The sequence below is a fragment of the Cariama cristata genome, unplaced genomic scaffold, assembly GCF_000690535.1.
Source record: "Cariama cristata isolate BGI_N322 unplaced genomic scaffold, ASM69053v1 scaffold33249, whole genome shotgun sequence".
NCBI lineage: Eukaryota > Metazoa > Chordata > Aves > Cariamiformes > Cariamidae > Cariama > Cariama cristata.
In genome coordinates this window covers 1,048-23,403 of record NW_009634755.1, presented here as the reverse complement: position 1 = coordinate 23,403, position 22,356 = coordinate 1,048, and the positions used below count along the sequence as shown (strand labels likewise).

The following is a 22,356-nucleotide window of genomic DNA, read 5'->3' as shown; positions in this document are numbered from 1 at the left end:
CCTGTTTACTCTTGAAAGTAAGCAGGACCTTGCGACTTGTATCAGTCATTACAGCAGGGATGCAAGATGATCAACGCTGGGAAGGACCAACGTGACAACGCCAAACAGTTCTGGGATGAGGAGTCAAAAATCACTGATTCCTCCCTTAAGAGTCTCTTACAACTGCAAGATCAGAAGAATGGTAACATACAGGAGCCAAGCAGCATTGCTCATGCTTTTTGTTTGCATAATCATTCCATGGTCAATAGGTCAATAACCCAATCTCAGTCTTGCAAACATGAGTTTAATGCTCCCTCTTAAAACAGAGCATATATAGAAGGCAGGTAAGGGAACATAGCTCAGTAGCTGCAAAACTGGAGAAGTACGACATTTTATTTCGTAATACAAACAGGAATAAGAGAAATCCCCTCATGCAACTAAACACTTGTTAAAGGAAAGATCAGGAAAGGGCTAAGACCAAATTTCAGCATCACGCCAGAAGTGAAAGCCGCTCCAAGAGGAATCACAGCACGAGACCAATAATTAATGATGGTATTCCAACAGTATGAGTCCATCCCTTCCTCAGGTTATCACTGCGATAAGTGGATCCAGGGAAGAATCTGGTCAACATGCCATGCTGAACATAGAACTGATGCTGGCACTCTTCAGTACATCGGCACTGGTGCATTAGAAGTCAGTGCCAGAAGGGATAGGAATGAAAATCCTACTAACTTGTGTTGGTGGAGAAGACAATTGCATAGACTGCATTTCTGTCTTCACTCTGAGGAACCACATCCATCAGAGACAAAGTAGTGCTGAATGGGTAAGATTTTATCTGCAAAACCCATATTAAATTCCACAAAGGAACAGGACATCTGAAGAATTCAGCAAGAGCTCTGAAACAGGGTTTAAGCTTGACTGCTTCACACCAGGGCAAACGACAGTGTTCCCATAGTGATAAAGCTGATTTCATCGGTAAGAATGCAAATGTTCATCTGAATGACAAAGCTTTGAGAAAACTTGCCTCCAGGTTCCATGGTGGCTACACAGGCTTTCCAAAAACAATGTTCTGTCAGTTCTCTTGTTCATAAGTTTTAAGAGAACTAAAAATATACTGCCTTAGTCCATGATAAGAACTTTACACAGGAAGTAAAAACGCTGTTGTCATAGCCAGTGGGATATGATCACTTCCAACACAAACTCTGAAAAGCCTCTCCAAAGTCAAACACAAAGAACAGAAGAGACATTTGAAAGTGACCGAAAAGCTTTGTTATTGAACAGAAGAGCAGCAAGGGACTTCTGTATCTCCAGGGTGGTAACACTGTATTAATTCTGCTTCCCTTCTGTATGGCCAACTTGAGAGGTAACTGTAAAGAATGCTCAAGCTACACTAAGAAAAATTCTGATCAACAGGACACAAAAAGCAAAACATCATCTCCGAAAGACAGAAGCACCCTTGGATGCTCTGTTCCCCTGCTCTTTGATTGTGTTAAAGATGTTCCTACCTGTACAGCTATGGCAAAAGAGAAAAAAAAAAAAAAATCACATCCATTGCTGGGTATGAAATACATACCCTGTAAATACATATGGAAGAGCACTCAAAGAAACTTGCATTTTGACTTGCAGGAAGTAAGAGCAGTGGTCACTTTCAGTTCCTGCAGAAGGCAATGCTTTTAAATTTGCTCATTTACCAAGAAATCATTAGTTCACCATCATTAGCAGAGCAAATTCTACATCTCTAGAATGTAGTTTAACAATCATCAAATCATGTAAGTGTCAAATTTGGCCCAATGTCACGATCATGACACTAAAACTCCGGGCGCAGCGCACATTTATCAGTCAGCACTGCTCATGCGCCAAGCCTAAATTTAGTAGATTAAAGCAGCCACCAGGAAATCTATTTTCTCAACATAAGTTACAACAATTTAAAGATGTGAATGTGTGACCAAAATGGAAGACCAAAATGTCTCTTGTGAAGAGTAAGGCAAAAAAGTTGTACCCACATTTGAGGGAAAAGGAACACAAAAAACTTGCTGGCTATAAAAAAATCCTGATTCTTGCCGTAAGAAAAAGAGCTCATGACAGCCAATAGAGCTTCCTTATCTAAATAATTTTGAATAAATGAACAAAATGAAAGGAAATGTAATGTAGAATCATAGAACCGTGTACATTAGAAGGGACACGTGAAGGTTATACAGTCCAAAGCCTTCCGATTGCTCAGGGCCTTGTCCAACTCAGTTTTGAGCATCTCCAATAATGGAGATATCACTATCACTGGACAATCTATGCCAGTGTTCAATTACCCACACAGTTAAATTTTTTCTTGATATCCAGTAAGAATTTCCCAAGGTATAATTTGCAGTTGTTGCCTCCCATCTCAGCCCTGTGCACCTCCAAGAAAAGCCAGGCTGCCTCTCCCATTAAGCCGTTGCAGCTGATGGTAAGACACCCTCCCACCCCGACAGGCTTCTCTTCTAAAGGCTGAACAAACCCAGTTCTCAGCCTCTACCCAGATGTCATTTGCTTCACTCCCTGAGCACCCCGGTGTCCCTCACTCCAGGATGTCAATGTCAGATTTTACAAGTTAGTCATCTGAAAACAGGTAAGTTGCTTCTCCTCAAGAAAGGACTTGCACAGCTAAGTGATTACCCAATTGGCTCTTAAAAAAACCAAAACAGTATTTTGCTGCTAACAGCACCAAATGTTGTAGAAGGCTCTAAGAGTGTCACACTACCCTCTGTTTAATTAACACTTGCTTACTGACAATCACTGTAAATACGAGGCCGCTATTCTACTCAGTATTTTGGACCGCATCCAATCAATCACTGGATTAAGCTGAAAATAGCTTATTGGGTTAAAAAAAATATGATGAAAGTGAGGTTTTATACAGACAACCTACTTGGTATCATGGATCCAGGCATTCCCTTTCAGGTACTGGCTATGGCTATTTGTTAGTAGTCCACAGAGAATTATCAGGTCATTCAACTTTCTTCCTCTAAGTCAGATACATTACAAAAACATTCAAATACCACTTTCCATACAAACAGCTTCTGTAAGCGCTGTAAGAATGTGATATAATCATAGAGTATTAGGAGAAATTCAAGTAACTAATGAACAGTGATATATGACAAGTTAATCTGTATAGTCAAATGTGGTGTACTGTATGGAAAAGTCTGAATCTTCCCCTTAAGCTTTAGGACAGACCATTGGATATTAACCTTTTCCCTGAAAAGGGAATGAGCTTAGGGATTTTTTGTGGCTGTTTGGTTTTTTTACTGCTACATGGAATGGGCACTGAGCTGGCCAGACTAACCCTATCCCTAGTGACCTCTTCTATCTTTTTAAGGAAAGAATTCAAAACAGCTAGTAAGTTAAAATAGTTCAGAGCCTCAGCATTTGCTATAGCTCTAGAGTTTGCCAGATGTCTGGGCAGGTACTCTAGTATATTAAGATCTGGTCTTTTAAACTGCTGTACAGATTTAATTTGAAATACATTTCTTCAGCTCTTATCTTGGATTATAAGGACACTACTGATTTGATGATAATCACTTTAAGAGCCCAGTGTGAAAGATGTATTTCACATACTCCCTAGAGTATGTGAATTTCCTAGATTTCCCTAGATTGGGAAATCACTATATTAACTTGGGTCTACACATAAAGAACTTATATCTAGACCAGTTAAAGACATACATGCTTTACAGAAATCAATTTCTTCTGCTAACACATTTGAAAAGCCATGAAGTCCCTTGACAGAAATAGCAAACTGAGCCTACTAAACAGACTAACAGTTGTACTACACGCTTCTGTCAAATCTGATAAAGAAAAAGAGCTGTTCAGATTTTTAATGGAAAAAACATGCAAGTTTAAGCTATTAATGAGCACACTTTTGAGCAGTCAGTCATTTATGCTTTTACTGTAAACAGTATTCTAACACATTAGTACACATCACTGTAAACAGAGGTCAGATCTTACCTCTTCCTGTATCCCACTGGTAGTAGTTAATTTACTCCCATCTGTAACAGTTATAATTATTGCTGGCTCCAGAAAAAAGGGGTTTCGTCCCTAAGGGAAAAAAAGCAATTTCATTTAAAATGCTGCAACAAATTCATAAGCTTCTGTTCAGTCACTAAATGGCCACTGGTACTCGCTAACAAAACAATGAGGCCTGAGGTGTTTATTCTCATGTACTATACAGCACAGTGCTATGGTTTCTGAGTCTTTTTGCAGTTAGGCCATGTAAAGCTAGGCACTTAATATATCTGCATTAAAGAAATGCCTAAAAAACATGGCAAAAATGGTTAACATACAACTTCAAGAACAACGTGTACTGCAGTATTCTGACAAACTAGCAGCTGTTTAGAGGAGCAACTGTCTCTTCAAACCAGAGATACTTCCAATTCCCTCTATTCCAGGGTTGATTTTATGCATGATTTAATTACAGTGTGACCAACTAAAGCATTTCCATAGTACCTTGTAATCATGACCCCTGGGTTAAGAACTAATTATGTATTAAGGAAAATTCTGACATGAATAGTACCAGTTACGTTTTGACCAAAGTGGTTCAACCATGCACGCAAGACTTACTTCAGAAACAAATATTTGAAAAATAAACTTTCTATATGAATCATTTAAGACAGAAACATATATAAGGCAAGACATTCTGCAATCCCACCAAGACATTCAACTACTTTAGCTGTAACAAAAAAAACTTGGTTTGCTATTGGTACTTCTTTTTCCTACTGCCAATATGCTAGGAGCCTTCTGTCCCTCCTGAGAAAGAGGATCCCAAAGTAATCCATGCACCTGTCAACTCAAAGCCCAGACAGCACATTCCACTCTACCTAGGGTTAAAGATGGACTGGATAAAAGTCACGACAAGCTTTTGTTTAGCAGGTCCTACTCTCTTTCTATTGCAAAGCTTAAGACCTCATTTTATTTCTTTAGAAAACAATAAAGAAAAATCAACTAGACCCACAGCCTACTTCTGCTTATAAAGACAAACTATCTCATGAATGCTCACAATTCACTCTAAAAATACGGAGAGAGAACTAACAGGGTTTAAGAAAAAGACCTTTTAAATCCATTTTTTTAGAAGCCATTTAATATAAAGGATCATCTACTAGAACAGAAATATCACCTAACATTCGAAATATATTTGGTGAAGGGTGTCCAGTTTGAAGTGGCAACACGACATTTACAGTGATCAATTTACTACATGCCAACAGAAAAATTGAAAAGTTATTTGCTCAATAATTTTCTCAAACCTTAGGGAAAATCCTAACATTTTCTTTTAAAATAGCGTACCATTACTATAGACAAAAAATACGCAAAAATAAAATTTTTTGTGAAGATCAATCTCTCCCACGAAAGCTAAGATAGTTCATAATCCAATTTAAACAATTAGTCAAAAGAATTCAAGGACTCTCAAAATACACTCAATTTTAATTAAAATAATTTCCTGAGAATATTTAGCCTTATTTAATTCTGAAGAACAGTTATGGTATGTTATTCTGCCAACTAATAGCTCACCACAACGGCAAAATATCAGCTGGGAGCTAATTACATTGCACTGAAATAATATTGAAAGCAGGGTTTCTAGCTAGAAGAAAAGGATATTCTTCTTATGAATAATGAACATAAAAATACTTTAATATTGCTAATAAATGATTATAAAAATAAATTGACAATTGATAAAAATAACAAGATTTTATATTTAGAACATCATAAACAATTCTCTTTATGTCAATATTCTGGTCCAATTTGAAATATAAGTATTAAAAATTCAGTCTCTGACAATCTCTGTTATCAAGATATCCTCATTATCTTAAACACTCTTGTGTACCTCAACTATAATCTTCCTCAATTTCACCCATCTAAAATTTACGCCTTAAATTTGAACACTTCGGCCTCAGAATGATTATGAAATTATAAGGAAGGAAACAAGAGATTCTAAGCTTGAGCCCTCCCAGTAAAAATGTCCGAGGAAGAAATTACTTCATCCTCAGTCTATCTTTTGCTATTTCACAAGCATTTTACCCGTACAATGGATGATGACCAACAGGCAAAGTCAAGAATCAACTCATACAGCAACATATTTACAAAAGCAAGAATCTTTTTACCAGAACAACATTCACTTGTAGCCACAGTAACAACTGATTTGAGAATGTGACTCCAAAGAGAAAGTACCTCCCTCACATTTCTACATGTATCACCTCCAGGATAACTGTGGAAACACTAGCAGTACACTGTTGCAGAATACTTCACACCTGTTCAAGTAACAAGGGAACGATTCCCCTTGAAATCTCTTCTTCACTAGCTAGATGTGAAAACACAGTAATCTTGAGTTCATCAACTCATCAACACAGCTATAAATATTACTCTTTCTAGAAAAAAAATTATGAAATCAAGTCAGAGTACACAATTCACCACTAAATTATTTAAAGACAAGTGAACAGAGCTGAGTTCACCTAGCCGCACTTAGGTTCACAGCTCCTTGCAATTTAGAAACATGAAATGAGTATCTATGTTCCATCTAAAGGAGCAGAAACATAATTAGAATACATCAAGGCAAAATTTCAGATAAAATGCCTATTATTGAGGTTTACTATTTTTGACTAAAAATTTCCATGTCATTAATTCTTAAAGAATGCCACTGACCTTTCTGACCCCACTCCTCACCTTAGCTATATGAAGGCATACAAAACCAGTATTGTCAAGTATTCCTAAAAAAAACCCCTCTTTCTTACATAAGCTCTCAAAACTCAGAGATGTTTTAGTAAATTTGGCAAAACGAAATTCTAGGAGACTTACACTTACCAATTCTTTTAACTAAAACACAGTTTTGTCAATTACTGGTTTAGAACTTCATTTCAATCTACTGAATCTAATTCTATGATAATCAAATTATTTTCTATTGCTTTTCCTTTAGAAATATACTATTAAAACAAAACCACTAAGAATTCACACATCTTAGAAATATCATATTCTTCAAAATACGTAGCACCACCATTGACTGAATGCATAGGAAATCAATTCAGCACAGCTCAATTATTTTAGTTACGCAGTGAAACAGTGAGTAACAGAGCATACATTACCAGCTCTTTGGCTGCTCGCAGGTATGCTGAAATGCACTGGAAATCAGCTCAGCACACCAAGGTGTAATTAATAAGCCTGTTTACCACTTACTCTGACAACTAAGTAATCACCATGAGGTTTTGTTCATTTCAAAAGCAAAAATAATACAGGAGCTATTTTTAGTATCATCTTACATTCCCGTACAGGAAAGTGAAAGATAGAAAGTGTGAAAGCCTGCGTTCTTAAAGCAAGTAAAGATCAAGTCAGCCTCAGTACCAATACCTGGGGAAACATAAGGGCATCGCCCACAATTTAAGCTAGCATTATATAGGCCTACTCTAACAAGCATACAAGCAAAGATACTTCTTATGTTATCTGTTTTCAGACAGATTATAACCACTGATAGTGGATAAACATTTGAGAGGCTAGAAACTCAACTGCTATATTTAAACTGTGGCAGTCTGAGTCCCATTTTACTACTCAGGCTACAGTAAATTGGAAAGTATTTTTAAGTTTTATTTTAAACTCTTGTTTTTAAATAGATTTGCTTATAAACAAGTATTTTGGAAAAAAAATTAATATTACTTATTTTTCCAGCTGAAAATTCAGTGGCAACTAACTCCCACAGGGACTTCAGCTAATTGCCTCATGCAGGCAAATTTGCTCATTTGGTAACTTTTTCAGTCTAAATAGCTGCTACAGTAATCTGACTGCAAATTCTTTTCAATAATATACTTTTCCCTCTGAAGGTTCCTGGCAGTGGTGAAAAAAGTACTAAGGAAGAAGCACCTAAGGTTTTAATGGTTGAGCATCCTGTTCAATCACCAAGTATCGTAATGTGGTACAAGGTTTTATCATTCACCTACAATCTGCATTTTCAAGGACAGATATGCACCAAGATGACAAAAAAAAACCCCACACACCTCTTTTTGGAAGAAAGTTATTTAAAAATCGGCATCAATACCAGTGCAATCTCGCAAGCTTGCTAGGCTAAAAAGGAACAAGCAAGAGATTCAAAGCCTTAAAAGTAACTTATCTGTTACACAACACTCATTCTTTTGAACAATTTGACAGCTTCACAACTATTTGTTCCAAATCACAAAGCAACTCGGATACATTGGTTGTCATTTCTTCAGTCTCCAGCTGAATTAGTTCTGTGCTTAGATAATACAAAGCAAATACAGGGCTGTGAGCACCACGGAGCTCCACGCCGCTCACAGGGAGAGGCACAGCCAGCCCACCCCAGCTTGTGTGATGCTCTCAGAGGTAGCCTCTGATCGAGCCAGAAGTGTATCAAATTATCAAGACACATTATTGTCTGGTTAAGACTCTCAAAACTAAGAATTCACTTTCATCGGCAAGTATGCTTAGCAGTAAGTTTCAGCATGACTGATTAATACATCCATGGATTACCTTTTTTTCTTCTTCAAAGTATACAGGCAAAGCGATTCAAGAGCTATTGTGACCTTTAGATATGCAAGTATACAATAGTATACATACAGTAAACCAAAATTGATTTAATATTACTGTTACCTCAATGCACACATTTAAATACTAATTTCAGTCAGAAGTGTTGAAAAACCTAAGAAATAGCTGAGGTAGAAACATGACCAAAAAAACACCAAGTCAGAAACTAAAAATGACATGTTCAACAAGCAACTACTATAAAAAGAAATTAAGTATTTAGTAGCAGAAAAGCTTCATGCCCAAGAAAGGCTAGAAGCCGAAAATAAATGTAAACTGAAATAAAGTGCATATTTTTAACAGAACCCATTACTAATCACTGGAAAAAAACTAATTTTCAGATCACGCTGAAATGTCTAAAAGGTACACTTTCATTGCAGTAAATCACAAAATTTAACTGAAGTTGTATTGTACATCCATCATATATTATATTATCTCAGGAGAGCCTTTTTATTTTCAGAAGTATCAGCCCTAACTGCCAGTAAATTTAGTCATCTGACCAGGAAATGCAAAAGTACACTATCAGTTTTTTCGATTCAATCAGGTTTTCTAGAATTTAAAAGGTCAAGATTCTCATAAATGCTCATGAGACTCTGAGTAACCATGGTTCAAAAACAATAGTTTAAAATGAAATCTAAAAGTCAGAATGACGGCAAAATTATTAGCTTTAAAGCTACTTTTTTTAACTGATAACAGCTTTAAAAATATCAAAACACTGAGCTTCAATTTCAACAAACTATAACAGATGGTCCAAATCCATTATAGTTTTCACTTGCTTCTTGTATCTTATGAACTTCAGTTATGCTTTAGCAAAATCATGAAATGTCTAAAACTTTAATTTAACATTTATTAGAGACTTTCCCTTTCGTTGCTCAAGGCAGAACACTATCAGTCAAGTATACAGCGGTATTTAACCGCTGCTCTATGCTCTGATAGTCAGCTACATAAGAACTGTAGCATCTTGTGCAACTTCTTACTTATCCCACTCACATTTTCAGCAACTTTGACTATTTTCTGTTATCCCTGCAGAACCAATCAATATAGTTGTGAAGACCTATAGAATCAATTGTATTTTATGCATTCACACAATTGTTTCCCAAGTCACAAACACAGTTGAATACACTAGCATCACAGTAGTATTTTAGTGAATTCATAATTGGCAACGTAACTCTCACAAAAACTACTTTGCCTTTAAGATTTTTTCAGATGTATGTAGACGTGTACCATAATCATGCACTTATATGTACACACTATAGCACTCAGGAATGAATATGCTTTCTACTTCAGTAGATTAGTAAATTCTTTCATACTACTTGATAAGAAGTAAAATATCTTCAAATGGAAGCTTTCCCAGATGAAGCTATGCTGCATATCACCTAATTAATATTTAGCACAAACACACTATGAAACTCCATGATGTACCAGAACACAAGCTAGAATACGCTGAGGGGGTGGGCAGGAAGAGCAAGCAGGGCAGTCAGGTTCTACCAGAACATTTGCTTTGATAAATCTGCCTTCTCACAGGATACGCCACAAGAGCTCCGTGATTCTATGGCTGGACTGAAAAGTACAGCACCTCTCAACTGCATCATGGTGTTATCCAAGTGACTGAACCTGCATGATAAAACAGCTTTGAAACCCTATTTATTTGTTATAGCTGTTTTAGAACATAAACTGACCCCATGAACTGGAACCCCTTAAGTGTTAGAGAGATTTCTATGATTTCAGCCTGAAGGAGTAGGGGCTGAAGAACATACTGGAATTCTGTACAGGAGTGACAAGCCAGGCTTCGTGCACAAAGAAAGTTGCTACTTCGTCTCCGCTTTGCTGTCTGTAACATTTTGATATATTCCCTCGACAGTATTGATTATTCGATAGACAATGCAGTTTTGCTGTGGTAGCAATTCTGTCTTACTGGTAGATGATCAGATATCTGTACAGCAGATGTATTTCAAGATCACTTTCAGAAGCCTCAGAAGAAAGTTCAATGAAAGCTACACTAACCAGTTTGAGTTTTACACAGGATATAAGTGTTTTGAAGTCTATTATGAAGTTTTCAAGTCATAAAAGAAATTTTAACATAAACCAGAAATCTCCCTTGATGCCTGATTAATGGCAAAAATAGACACCAGATCGGTCATAGATTAGCATCTTATGAAACAACCTAAAGAAACACTATTCCAGGAATTACACTACCACTAAGAAAAAAATGCTCGGTGTTTTTCTGAAAGGGCTGCAGGACAGTTGGAGGATTCTTACTATTAACTCTAGTACACAAGTATCTGCAGTACAGACATACATTCTCCTTCATAACACTGAAACCTTTCAGTTCTCCCTGCAGTATCCAAGGTGTGAGGACTTATGCTCTACCTTCCCTTCATGCTAGGCAGCTGGGCCTACTACCTCACCTGCAAAGTCAAGTTTCAGGAAGAACACAGGTAAATTAATGACCCACTAAAGGTAATTTGAGAAAGCCACTTACTACAACCAAAAGAAGAGAGTTCTACATCTTAAGGGGAAAATGACTGCTATCAGAAATGCAGATGATAGTAGCAGGTTTTAGAAGCTCAAAGTGTAGTCCTCCATAGTCCCAAGAATCATAAAGACCTAGTTCCTCCGTACATAAAACAATATACACACACAGCGTGGTTAAAAACACCAAATCTCTGCAGCTGATGGATGAGGGAAAGAAACAGGTTTGACAAATGCTGAAGGAGTCTTGACTGAGCCCATGATGCACCATGAAAACACGAACTCTCACCACCACCATTGGCTCTCACAAATTAGGACTCACATGGTTTTTGTCACCATAAAAGGGACTTTTATAAATTGATGTTTGGCAAAACCAGCATATCAGAGAGTACCTCACCTACCTAAACTTCTATTTTAACTTTGTAATTGGAAAACTCGCCAGCAGAGGGGGCACAAGTTAATAAAATCTCTCCTTGTATGAGGTGATTGAGTAACAAGGAGATAAACTCTACTTCAATACTATCTCAAAATACACAGAAAGAGGTAAATACTTCTTTTCTAAAACTGTGTATTCCTAAAAATCCCTAAATGATTCTGTAAGTACAAATAAGAAGTAATCAGTCACTGAACCCTAATCTCTAGATCTAACTATGTTAATCCAACAGTTAGTTCACGGTTTCTGACACCAGGGACTGCACATACTATCATTCCACTTCTCCCTTTTTTCTGCCGATTGCCCATCTTTTGGAAGGCTCAGCCACAAACATTCAACTGTATTACACACACACACTCCCTTTTCTTTTGAAGCTAAAGAAATAGTATTCTATCTGAAATTATTTTATCTTTTGGATATGACCTTAAAAACAGAGTTTTAAGAAAAGTCTACTAGAATTTATCAAGGTCTGAACTCATGCTTCCATTAACTCACCATCTTTTCCCTCAAGGAAATGGAAAAAACTGTTCGAGCAGTCATGATTTCTCCTGCACTCTGGAAGTCAGGGTACCAATGGCAATGATTTTGCAGTAAGGATGGCTACCAAAAAAGACCTTTCCTCCACGAGGTGAGGAGATTCCAAAACCTTAATTCAGCTATGTACAGCTGTCCTTCCCTATAGGCTACAGCAAGGTTATTATAGGCAAAGTAATTTTTCATGTCCTAGACAATTCTTTTGTTAAGTACTTTACAAATACCTAAGAGTTACTACAATGACCAAGACTTGCAATAATCCCAGTTTCTTCTTTGGAATGTCTGTGGAGGATTACAAGGTAGTAACATGCTTTTTGTTGCTTCATTCCTCACTGGCACTACAGATTAGCAGTAGATAAAATTCTTTTTGCACATGCAGTTAGGATATTGATTTGGTGGTACGACTGAAGCTTTCTGTACTTCAGGTGACTGGAACAAATGAATTGCAGGTTTAAACAAACAAACAAAAAGAAACAGCTAGCAAAAGGTTTTCAAAGCAGAAGAAAAGTGCAACAGCAGACTTTTGCTAAAGCTGAGCCAGAAATTAAACTCCTCAGCACACCAGTTAAAGAATGTAAGAATGAAGGGAGCATTCTTCAAACAACCACTATCTCCATAACATAGGCTAAGTAAGTTCCATTTAAGAAAAGGAATTGTAAGGCATTTAGGAAAATAAATGGGATGGAGTCATTTGATCCTCATTATTTTGCTTCTAAGCATTTTTTTTAATCTTTGAAAAAAATAACCATTTATGGCTTCAATTAACTACTGAAGATCCAAACATATGTCATCTTATATTTGCCTTGCCCAGTCTGAAAGCCCTACAGCAAAAATCAAAGATCCAGTCAGATACCACTTCTATTATAAAAAATACTAGAGATGAAACAGCTATCTGAATTGTGCAAGAAAAGAGATACCAAACCTTTTGTCCCCAGAAAAACCCACAGAAATACATTTAAGCATATCAGCTGCTTGCTTTGCCTGAGTTTGCAAGTTTGTGTTCTATAGGCAATGATTTCACTGCATATCCATCTTGAAATGCGCAACAAAAAAATTCTCCGTGCTTAGTAGCATTTTTATAGATGCTCATAACTTTACACATTCTGGGTTTCCAAGTCTGGCACTGAATATGCTACTTAAAGACTATTTAATTGCACAACTTCAGTCGTTTTGGAATTCTACTCAAAAAGTTTGTTCTAAGAACAAAACCAAACTTAACAGTAAGAAAACCAAAAAAGCAACCCAGCCTGAAAATGAGACTCAACACAAGAAATTATCATTTTGGAATACAAAGTCTCCATACTGAATAGCGCACGTGTGAAAACAGAAGGTATGCGTGTCAAGGAAGCATTTTTAGACTATGTTCATACTGAACAATAAAGGAATGATGAATACATGGTAGGACTTACTAAAACATCAAAACTTAAAATCTCAAGATACACTGATGTCTTCATGTGCCTAAATCACAGAGTTCCCAACATTACTAAGTCACAGAGTTTCAAAAATGCCAGTTTAGTATAAAGGTTTGTCCTGTTTCTTTCAACTAAGAACAAATTTAATTGAGTTCTAAATAACATATTATATAAGCGATAACTTCTTGATTAACTTCTAAGTGCTCCAATTTAGATGAGGTCCTTGGTATGTTTCAAAAACAATTCAGTCCTTGAATCTTTCACAATTATGACATTCAAAAAAAAAAACCAAAAAAAAACCCCAAAACATACATAGAATGAACTTAAAATACAGTGAATTCCAGCAAGTACCTAAACAGTGAAGAACAGCATTGAAATGAAGAACAAAAAACCACTAACATTTGAAACACATAAGCACTGATGTGACAGATATGATAATCCCAAAAAAGGAAGAACTTTAACTTTCCCTTAAATTAATTGAAATATATAAGCAGCAAAGCAACTGTGATCACAACTCGTATCTTATTTTTAAGGTAATGGAAACTGTCACTTAAAAAAAGATGCACCTTACCAGTTAGTTACAGATTAGTAAATGAATCATTACTGGAATCACCTGAAATTGGATAAACGAACCAAAAACTCCTGGTGGTTTCCAAAGTTATTTGACTGAACATAGTAAATGCAAGCTGCTAAAAATAGGTTATATATGAGCTTTTATAAACTTTTTCAAAAAAAAAAAAAGATAAAACAACCATCCATACCAAACATAACTTTGAAGTCAGCCCCAAAGAATCTGGGTTTAAAGATGATTTTGGTCATATTTCCTAAAAATATTTCTGAATGTTTTATTCCAAAAATAACTGACCTTGTCAAGCCCTGGATCAAGTCCCTAATTACTGCAGCCTTTCTGCTTCACAGCAATGACTTTACATCGCTGGTCCTGGCTCAGTCAGTTGCAATTCACAGGGCTAATCTGTCCTCCATATACTGGGTAAGGGTAATGAATCTCACAGTTGCCAGCACACTGAATAGGGAAAACGCCAAAAAACAACAAAAAAAATCCACACCAAAGGGAAAAAAGCCAAAGAGATAGGTCTATACAAAATTCTTCCCACCTTTTTGGGGGTTATCAATCCAGAGTACTGACAAGCTGACTGAAAGTAGCTTATTGACTCATGAGCACAGGGCAATTCTTCCGAATAACTGCCCCAAGATTCCCTCATAACTCCCTCTCACTGTTTACCACCACTACAGCAGGAGCAACTTAGTGGTTTTAAAACAGATTCTGAACCACTACAGTTCACAGTCCAGCTTATTAAGCATCTGAATCAATCATTGATTGATTTTACTACATGAAGTCACACTCACAACTTGAAGTCAGTTTGGCACAACTATGAGCATACGAGAGACCGTAAGGTTCAGGAGCAGAGCAGGCAGCTAGGCTGGATATGTCTTACATAGAGAGGCCTACAATCTCCTGGCATTCTGGATTCAAAACCTTGGGAGAGGCATATTGGTGGAAGAAAGAGATGGCCACTTTTCACTCATATTCTGTATGCCAAGCATCAAAAAAAAGAATGTCAGTGCCCTAAATTGATTCCAATGACAAATATTCTGGATTTGTCCAATGTAGCTTTTTGGCTTAAGGAAACTTGACAAAATGCACAATGTATTCAAGTAACTTATCCTCAAACATTATTGTTGGTTGAAATCAGATTAAGACCATGCTTTCCACAAGCAGTAGCAGTTACATTTAGATAGAAAAAAACCCTATAAATTAAGGAAATGGGAGTGGCTACACTGAGCAGACACCAAATATGATTATTTGAGTAAAAGTTTCCTGGCCAAGTCAACAAGACATTAAGCACTATTTTCAATACCTATGTCCCTGAATCACTGTCAAAACCCCATACCAGAGACCTCATCTGCACCGCAGTTCCTGCTCGATCAACCTCTAAAAGACCTCCAATATTAAAGCCATGGAAATATGTTAGACATAATCAACACTTATCTGCTATTCTAGTTATCTACCACTGCAGTGCTGCAAGATCCACACCTACCACCCATATTAGAATAACTAGAGTAGGATCAGATTTTGACAAATCCTCTTGTCTTCTCATACAAGCAGAAGTCTTATCTATTCAGTGTCCCAATCATACTCATTCAACATTCCTGACTCAGGCTAGTATCATATCTTGCAGCCAGCAACTTCTTACCTGTCTATTTTAATTCAGCTGTAGGCACTAATCTAGTTTCCCCACTGGAAAAATGTAGGCTTAAATCTATAGTAGACTGTAGATTTATGTAAGCTAGGGCAAATCAATTAACTGAGGCAGAGATACTATCTCTAGAATGAGAATAACAGGTGCTTAGGTAACAGACACTTGATTTCTCATTAATATAAGACTGAAATTGCCTATACAATACTTTTTTTGAAAAATCTAGTCTGATAGGGGCCAACTTTATGGTACCAGAGTGATTAAATACATTCCTTTCACTTTTTTTTTTTTTGAATAAAATATACAGGCAATAATAAAGAACCTGAAATCCTGTTTGCCACCAGTATTCATAACTATAACAGTAAAAGTATGCTGATACATAGAAAATACTTCGTGAACGTGTGATATCCTTTGTAGACATCACAGAAATATATTACAGGATCATCAGTAATCTCTTATGGTTCACAGGCTAGTCCACGTTAAAAAAAAAAATCAAAGATCTTTTACCGTATATGAAAGGTTTATCCTAAATACACATATAACCTCTATCTCCTATCTGCAGTACTAATTTTTCTTTAAATGAGACTGGTCTACACTTTGGACAATTAAAATTAGCACCATAATCACGCAATGCAAACTGGACATTTAATTTAAGAGTTCTGTATTAGTCAGACACTAATGCTCACAGATTACATGAAATTCCAATTTGCTGCATAAACAACAGGTGAAAACAACTTGAAAAAAGGGTCAGAAAATATGACGCTAAAAATCACAGGCAGTGAAAACATTAATACGTCTTTAAGTGGGAGATGCAGATATGGGACTATGAACTAGAAGACTCACTATGATGTTAAAGGTACAGAACGTAATACAAGAAAAAAAAGCCACAGCAAGACTCCTAAGCAACACAATCACAGTTTCAGCTGAGCCTCAGTTGAATTAAAATTCAGACACATACACAAATAATAGTTCTTCCCTTCAAGCTTGAGAGATACGGACTGTCTACAAGAGAAATCCAAGTCTGAATGTAACTATTCAGTAAGAGAAGTGAAAACAAGCTGAAAGAGAATAAACATAATGGCAGAGGCACTGGGAAAAAAAATAAATACTTGTCCTTCAAAAGATAACCAAACTCCTGGCTCTATACGTATTTGCTTTGCCTTCCTGACAATTGGGTGTGATGAAGCGCAAATACATTTCAAAAAGATAAGAATACTTCAACTATGGGACGCATACCTTTAAGCACCCAAATAACAAAGCTAGTATATCCAAGGAGTCTATAAAGACCTGAGGCAAATAAACTGTTCCAGATAGAAAGTTAGACCAAGAGATAAAATTTTGGTACTCCTAACTGTCCTCAGAATTTCTCTGATGACTTTTTAGTGAATCCAAGAATATCAGCCAGAGACAGACATCTGCATCATCTGCTTAGGCTTTGGCAGCAGGATTGTGCTCATCTGATCCCTAAAAATCAAAGCCATAATGAACATGTTATGGCAGTGCCCCATTGAAATCAAATTTATTAAAATACTGAGCACTTAAAGATTCAAAGTGGTCAAAGCATATTTGACATTCAGAACACGACAAAGGACCTCACTTCTTTCTGCTAGGGAAATAGATTGATGGGATCATTTTCATCAGAAAAAAAAAAAAGGACTTTGTGTAAGCTTGTTTTAACGTTTAAATTCTTCTTTAAAAGTATACTGGATTAGAACTAGACATTTGATGTGATTATTATTATTGAGACTTTCAGTGAAATTTGTTGCTCTGAGAAGGCTGAAAGGCACACAGTTCTACTTCGTAATGTGAAAAAACTTGCAACAACGCCTGCCGTACCTCTTATTAAAGGACACTATAAAACTAAAAACTACGAACATTTCAAGAGTAGACAAGATAGCAGGTTTAAAGGTTGCAGCCTAAAAAGTATTAACTGGAAGCAATATGCTTAATTTCATCACGTAGGAGGTGAGAAAGATTGACTTTCACCAGCACTTCACATATAGATCTTTGACATTAACAGGCATATAGGTTTACATTAAAACCATGTCTATTCCACAGAAAACACAAGACTACGAAAAATCCTCTCTTATATGTATTTTTGCCATTACCATGCTTAAACTTGCTATGTTGTTTTCCACTGCGTGAAACTCTCCCATTCGGTTTTGTTGGGGAACGGAGGTGGGGGGAGGGGGAAAAAAAAAAAAAAAGAGAGAATGAGAGCAGCTCCAGAAGTGCAAATCTCTGCCTCTACCAACATGAGAAGCAAACTGCCTGTGCAACTGTGCCAGCATGACAAAGCAGGAAATGCTAACCTAAACTTTGGTTCCAAATTTGGATGCACACTCAACACAGGCCATTCCAGTGCAGTGTTTATGGCCCCAGAATGCCAAGACAAAAGTCATGCTAGCAGGATTTTTGACTTGTGAAAGCAAGGAAATCCAGTAACAATCCTCAAAACCCAAGTGGAAAACAAAACTGCTTAACAATTTAAAGAAAACAGAACTTATCACTGCAAAAGCATAATGTATGCAATGTTAAGGGACATTTCATATGTGTGATTGCTGGGGGTTTTTAAGCTCAGCAGATCTTAGAAACAGATAAGCACATAAGCAAGGAGTCAGTCTACAATGTGTGACTTAAAACCAGAGCTGTCATGTGCCTACAAGCACAATTAGATTTGATCTTCTAGGTATGCTATTTACATGTATTTGGAAAACTATAGTATTTAAGCCATTATGGCAAAACATGCTGATCTCTACAGACCAACACTAAGTTTTACTGTGTGAACACATCAGCAATACTGCTACTGTAGCTAAAAACAGGTCTAACCATATATTCAGAGAGAAGTATAAAGCAGCAGTTAACCTAAGAATGTATTGTTTGATGGTCATCCATGGTATGAATAAAAACCTTGGAAAAAGACCTGTGGTGTTTAAAAACAATGCCATTATATGCAGGACACCTTCCAACTTGCAGGTCGGAAATGGTCTTTCCAGCCCTTAGCATATTTTTAAGTTTCCAAAATATTCTTAACCAGTTGAATTCCATTTGGATTTTAGTTTGTCTCAAAATATCTTAGTTATGGCTTTGTACATGTGTGAAATGCATGGCAGAAAAAAAGGCTTTCATCAAGACTGCACATAGCCTGGTTAAGCCATCAAAACAGTGTTTCGTGCACTAGTCTAAATCCAGAGAGCGCCTTATTCGGCACTGCGAATGAAAAATACTTATCCCAAGTCCACTTGGATTACAGAAGCACTATAGTTGGCTTTTCTGTTTCAAAACAACTAAATTAGCATGTGCTTTTGTTACATAAAATTTGTTTAAAAGTCAAACTTATCTTTAAGCCAGATTTACCATATCAATAATAATTATGATCCTGAAGAATACGTGCAAGATACCCTAGTGAGATTAAAAGCTTATGTTATTGAAAAGTGCTGTTTCTAGCCACAATATTAAAACAAAATTTCACCCTGAAAAAAAAAATCTGGAAAAATACCTTGATGTGTCAACTCAACCACTCTGAGATCCACTCAGACAAGTACATTTTATCTTCTCAAACCTCATTCTATGCAATACTGCTGAAAAAAAAATAGTAACAGACCTCCATTATGCAAATAACAATAGGCAAGGTGAAACACACAGGGTATCAGAGAATCAGGGCTTCAGTAATTTCAAACATCCATCAGATTCAAGTTTTGTGGTGCCATGTTGGTCCTTTGCACGTGAGTATCAAAACACTATTGATACGTATTTTACCCACCTTAGATTCAGAGCTGTCTTAGAAACTTCACTACAAACTGCAAATAATTGAAGTACATAGATGGTTTGATTCAACCATTTGTTTACATTTTTACTGTATGATAATAATAGCTACACTTTTTGTGTTTTCTGTTTCCTCGAAAAGAGAACCACATCTATTGATGTTTGCCTCACTCAAAACTAGTCAGTTAAATTGTGACTATACATGTACTGAACAAGCCATAGCTATAAGATTTAGGAGTGTATTCCAAGAGGACAGAAAATCTGCTAGTAAAAGGCTTGGTATTTCAGACTACCTGAAACAATGGAGAAGCTGAACTGGGGAAAATACGACAAAGAGAAGTCAATTAGCTAAGTGCAAACTGGGCTAATGAAGTATAATGTTTTGTGTGATATGACAGTAAGCCCTTACTGAACTTCATGTGTTTAAATGGCTTTCTTCCTGAAGACATTCAAATCCTGTATTTGTTCCTAAGCTTTCTATAAAAATGCAGAAGGTGAAGAGGACCAGTATTTTTAGCAAACACTAAAAGCTGACACCCTACTTGAAGGTTCATTCTTCTGCTATCGTAATCAGCACAAAGCATACTATGGTGGGAAAAAAACTGTATTATTGGACTCAAGCAATATAATACAGAATTTATCAATCTATAAGTGCTGTAAAAATTAAAGCAATAGTCACGTTAAAAATATGTGTACTTTCCAAAATCTTTTGTTGTTGACAAAAACCTTCATAAAAATATGGATCTAACCACCCTAGGTAAGACAAAGGGTTTATAAAGCCATACCATAGCATTAATACCAGAACCAGCTTATCAAAAAATCTTCCAGGTTCTTGACAATCTAAATGCGTTGACAGTGTCCCTTTAAGATCTGAATGTGAGGTACTGTGATCAGCTACTACATCAGTACACTTGGTAACTCAATCTTCATGAACAACTGAGTCAGCACTGATTTACCAAAAAAGTAATAAGCTAAATACTCATACTAAAATTTCAAACATTAACGTTGCAAGAAAAAATGAAGCAGGAGATTTTCCTCAATTTCAGAATGACCGTTCAGCCATCACTCTCGTTCAGGAAGTCAGCTGATGGAGAACTCTGGTCTACTTTGAAAGAAATCAAGTATAGTGAGTCACACTGCCATTTAAACAAACAGTTCACACTCAGCAGGGGGACAAGACATCATGCGTTGGATGACAAAACCAGACAATCCCATCAAGCTTGTATCATGTCTTGTCATTTGTACATATAATAAAAATCTGTTTTACAGTTCATACATGTGAAAGAAGTGGATCTTAACAAATATCTTAGAAGCTTGTCAATATACCAAAAACCAATCATGATAGTCAAAAATTGTTAAGCCAGAGAAATTTCCCAGAGAAAAGCTTAATAAAACTTCCGATTTATTACTTCACATAATACCACACCTAAGATCATCTAAATGTTGCATTTTTGTAAAATTATCTTCTCTTCCCACTATAAGATAATCTACTCTTCAGTATTCGTAGCTGCTTTAAAAAAGAATGAATCAGCACTTTATGTTCTGAGTGAAAACTATTTCAGCTGCAACTGAGCATTCTGATCATTTTTATTACCCTGAATTTGTAAGTTTCTCATACCCCATACATTTAAATACCCATTTATCTTGAGCAAATTTCAGGTAGTAGACATGAACAATAGGAAGTTGACAGGATAACATGACATAGTGCTCAAAGGCCAATGTGAAGTCGAGGAAAGTTAACTGCCCTGGATCTCAACCTGCAAGTGCTCAAGGACCAGTTAAGTGCTCCAGAATTTGATCTGATTTACGAAAAACCACTACTTTGATTAGTAGAGCCAAAATGGGAACTGTGACTTCAGCAGCAGATGACCTGGCACTTGCAATATATTCATCTATTTCTGCAGACACTAAAAAGTTAGAATTTCTGTTTAGTCACCTGATTGCACACATGAACAACTCTTCAACAGTCAGCTCCACATGTGGAACAGAGCAAAAAACATCCACAAGCAAGGGCGGGTTCAAGCCCAGGTTAAGAGACTTGTAACGAAAACAGATCAGACAAAGGAAAAAGTCATTGCTGCACAAACAAAAGAGCAGCTATTTGCAGTAATGAACACTACTAGTGAGTCAAAACAGTCATGACAACTCAACTGCCCACTTGATTGAGTAGCTGAGTACAGCTGGTTCACTTAGAGCAAATTATTTGACATGGGTTTAATCAGAACGTCGTAATTATTGGTAGCAACGGTAAAGAGCAAGTATTTTGTGTGTGTGCCTACAATGGTAAGTGTTCAAAAAAGCTTGGTATAGCTCATGTAACTAAACAAAAACATCAGAAAATGGGAAAGATTAGCACACAGATGTATAAGAGGACAGCAGATGGTAATAGACAAAAAAATAACCATGTGTGGAACTAGCACTTTTCTTTTTTTTTTTAAGTTTCATCACTAAACTGGCATTTTAAAAATGTTTAGGCTCACTTGATCATCTAGTGGCAAAGCCATACAATGCAACATGAGAGAGAGAAATTTCCTTCCCAAAGAACCATGGCATGTTATCACATAGACTCTGCTTAGACTGGAAAGGGGAGGGGGAGAAAGGGGACTTATTTTCACAACCACATTCCCATGTTAAATACCACAAGCAGTAACTAGTCATCAGATAGTAGAGGGAGCATTACATGAGAACAAACGAAAAGGGGGAATTGAAATTAGTACATCCCACGTGAAAAATATACTCTGTCCAATACTAGTAACGTCCTTTATGCGGAACAAATCCAGGGTTTGATCCAGTGCCAGAAAAGAACTGTGCACACTTCTTAAAGCGCACGTTTAACCTAGAATTTCTATCTTTTAGCAACTCATACTACTGAGGAGGAGAAGGCTAGCCCACCCCAAAAAGAAGTCCACTTTAAAGGGATAGCTGCAATATAGACATCAGAAAAGCACAGGTTTTCAAGGCTCTGATACAACAGGCAGGTTTATAAAAATACAGGTATGTAGGG

The 22,356-nt window shown here is 36.6% G+C and overlaps 1 protein-coding gene across 1 annotated transcript in view; it reads right to left on the bottom strand.

Moving 5' to 3' along the window:
• The window catches only part of INTS6 (integrator complex subunit 6), a 44,676-nt gene that overhangs the window by 21,649 nt on the left and 671 nt on the right, over nucleotides 1-22,356 (bottom strand). The window contains exon 2 of the mRNA XM_009707252.1: nucleotides 3,952-4,041. Coding sequence (XP_009705554.1) covers nucleotides 3,952-4,041 — 90 coding nt within the window. The remainder of the gene's footprint in view (nucleotides 1-3,951; nucleotides 4,042-22,356) is intronic.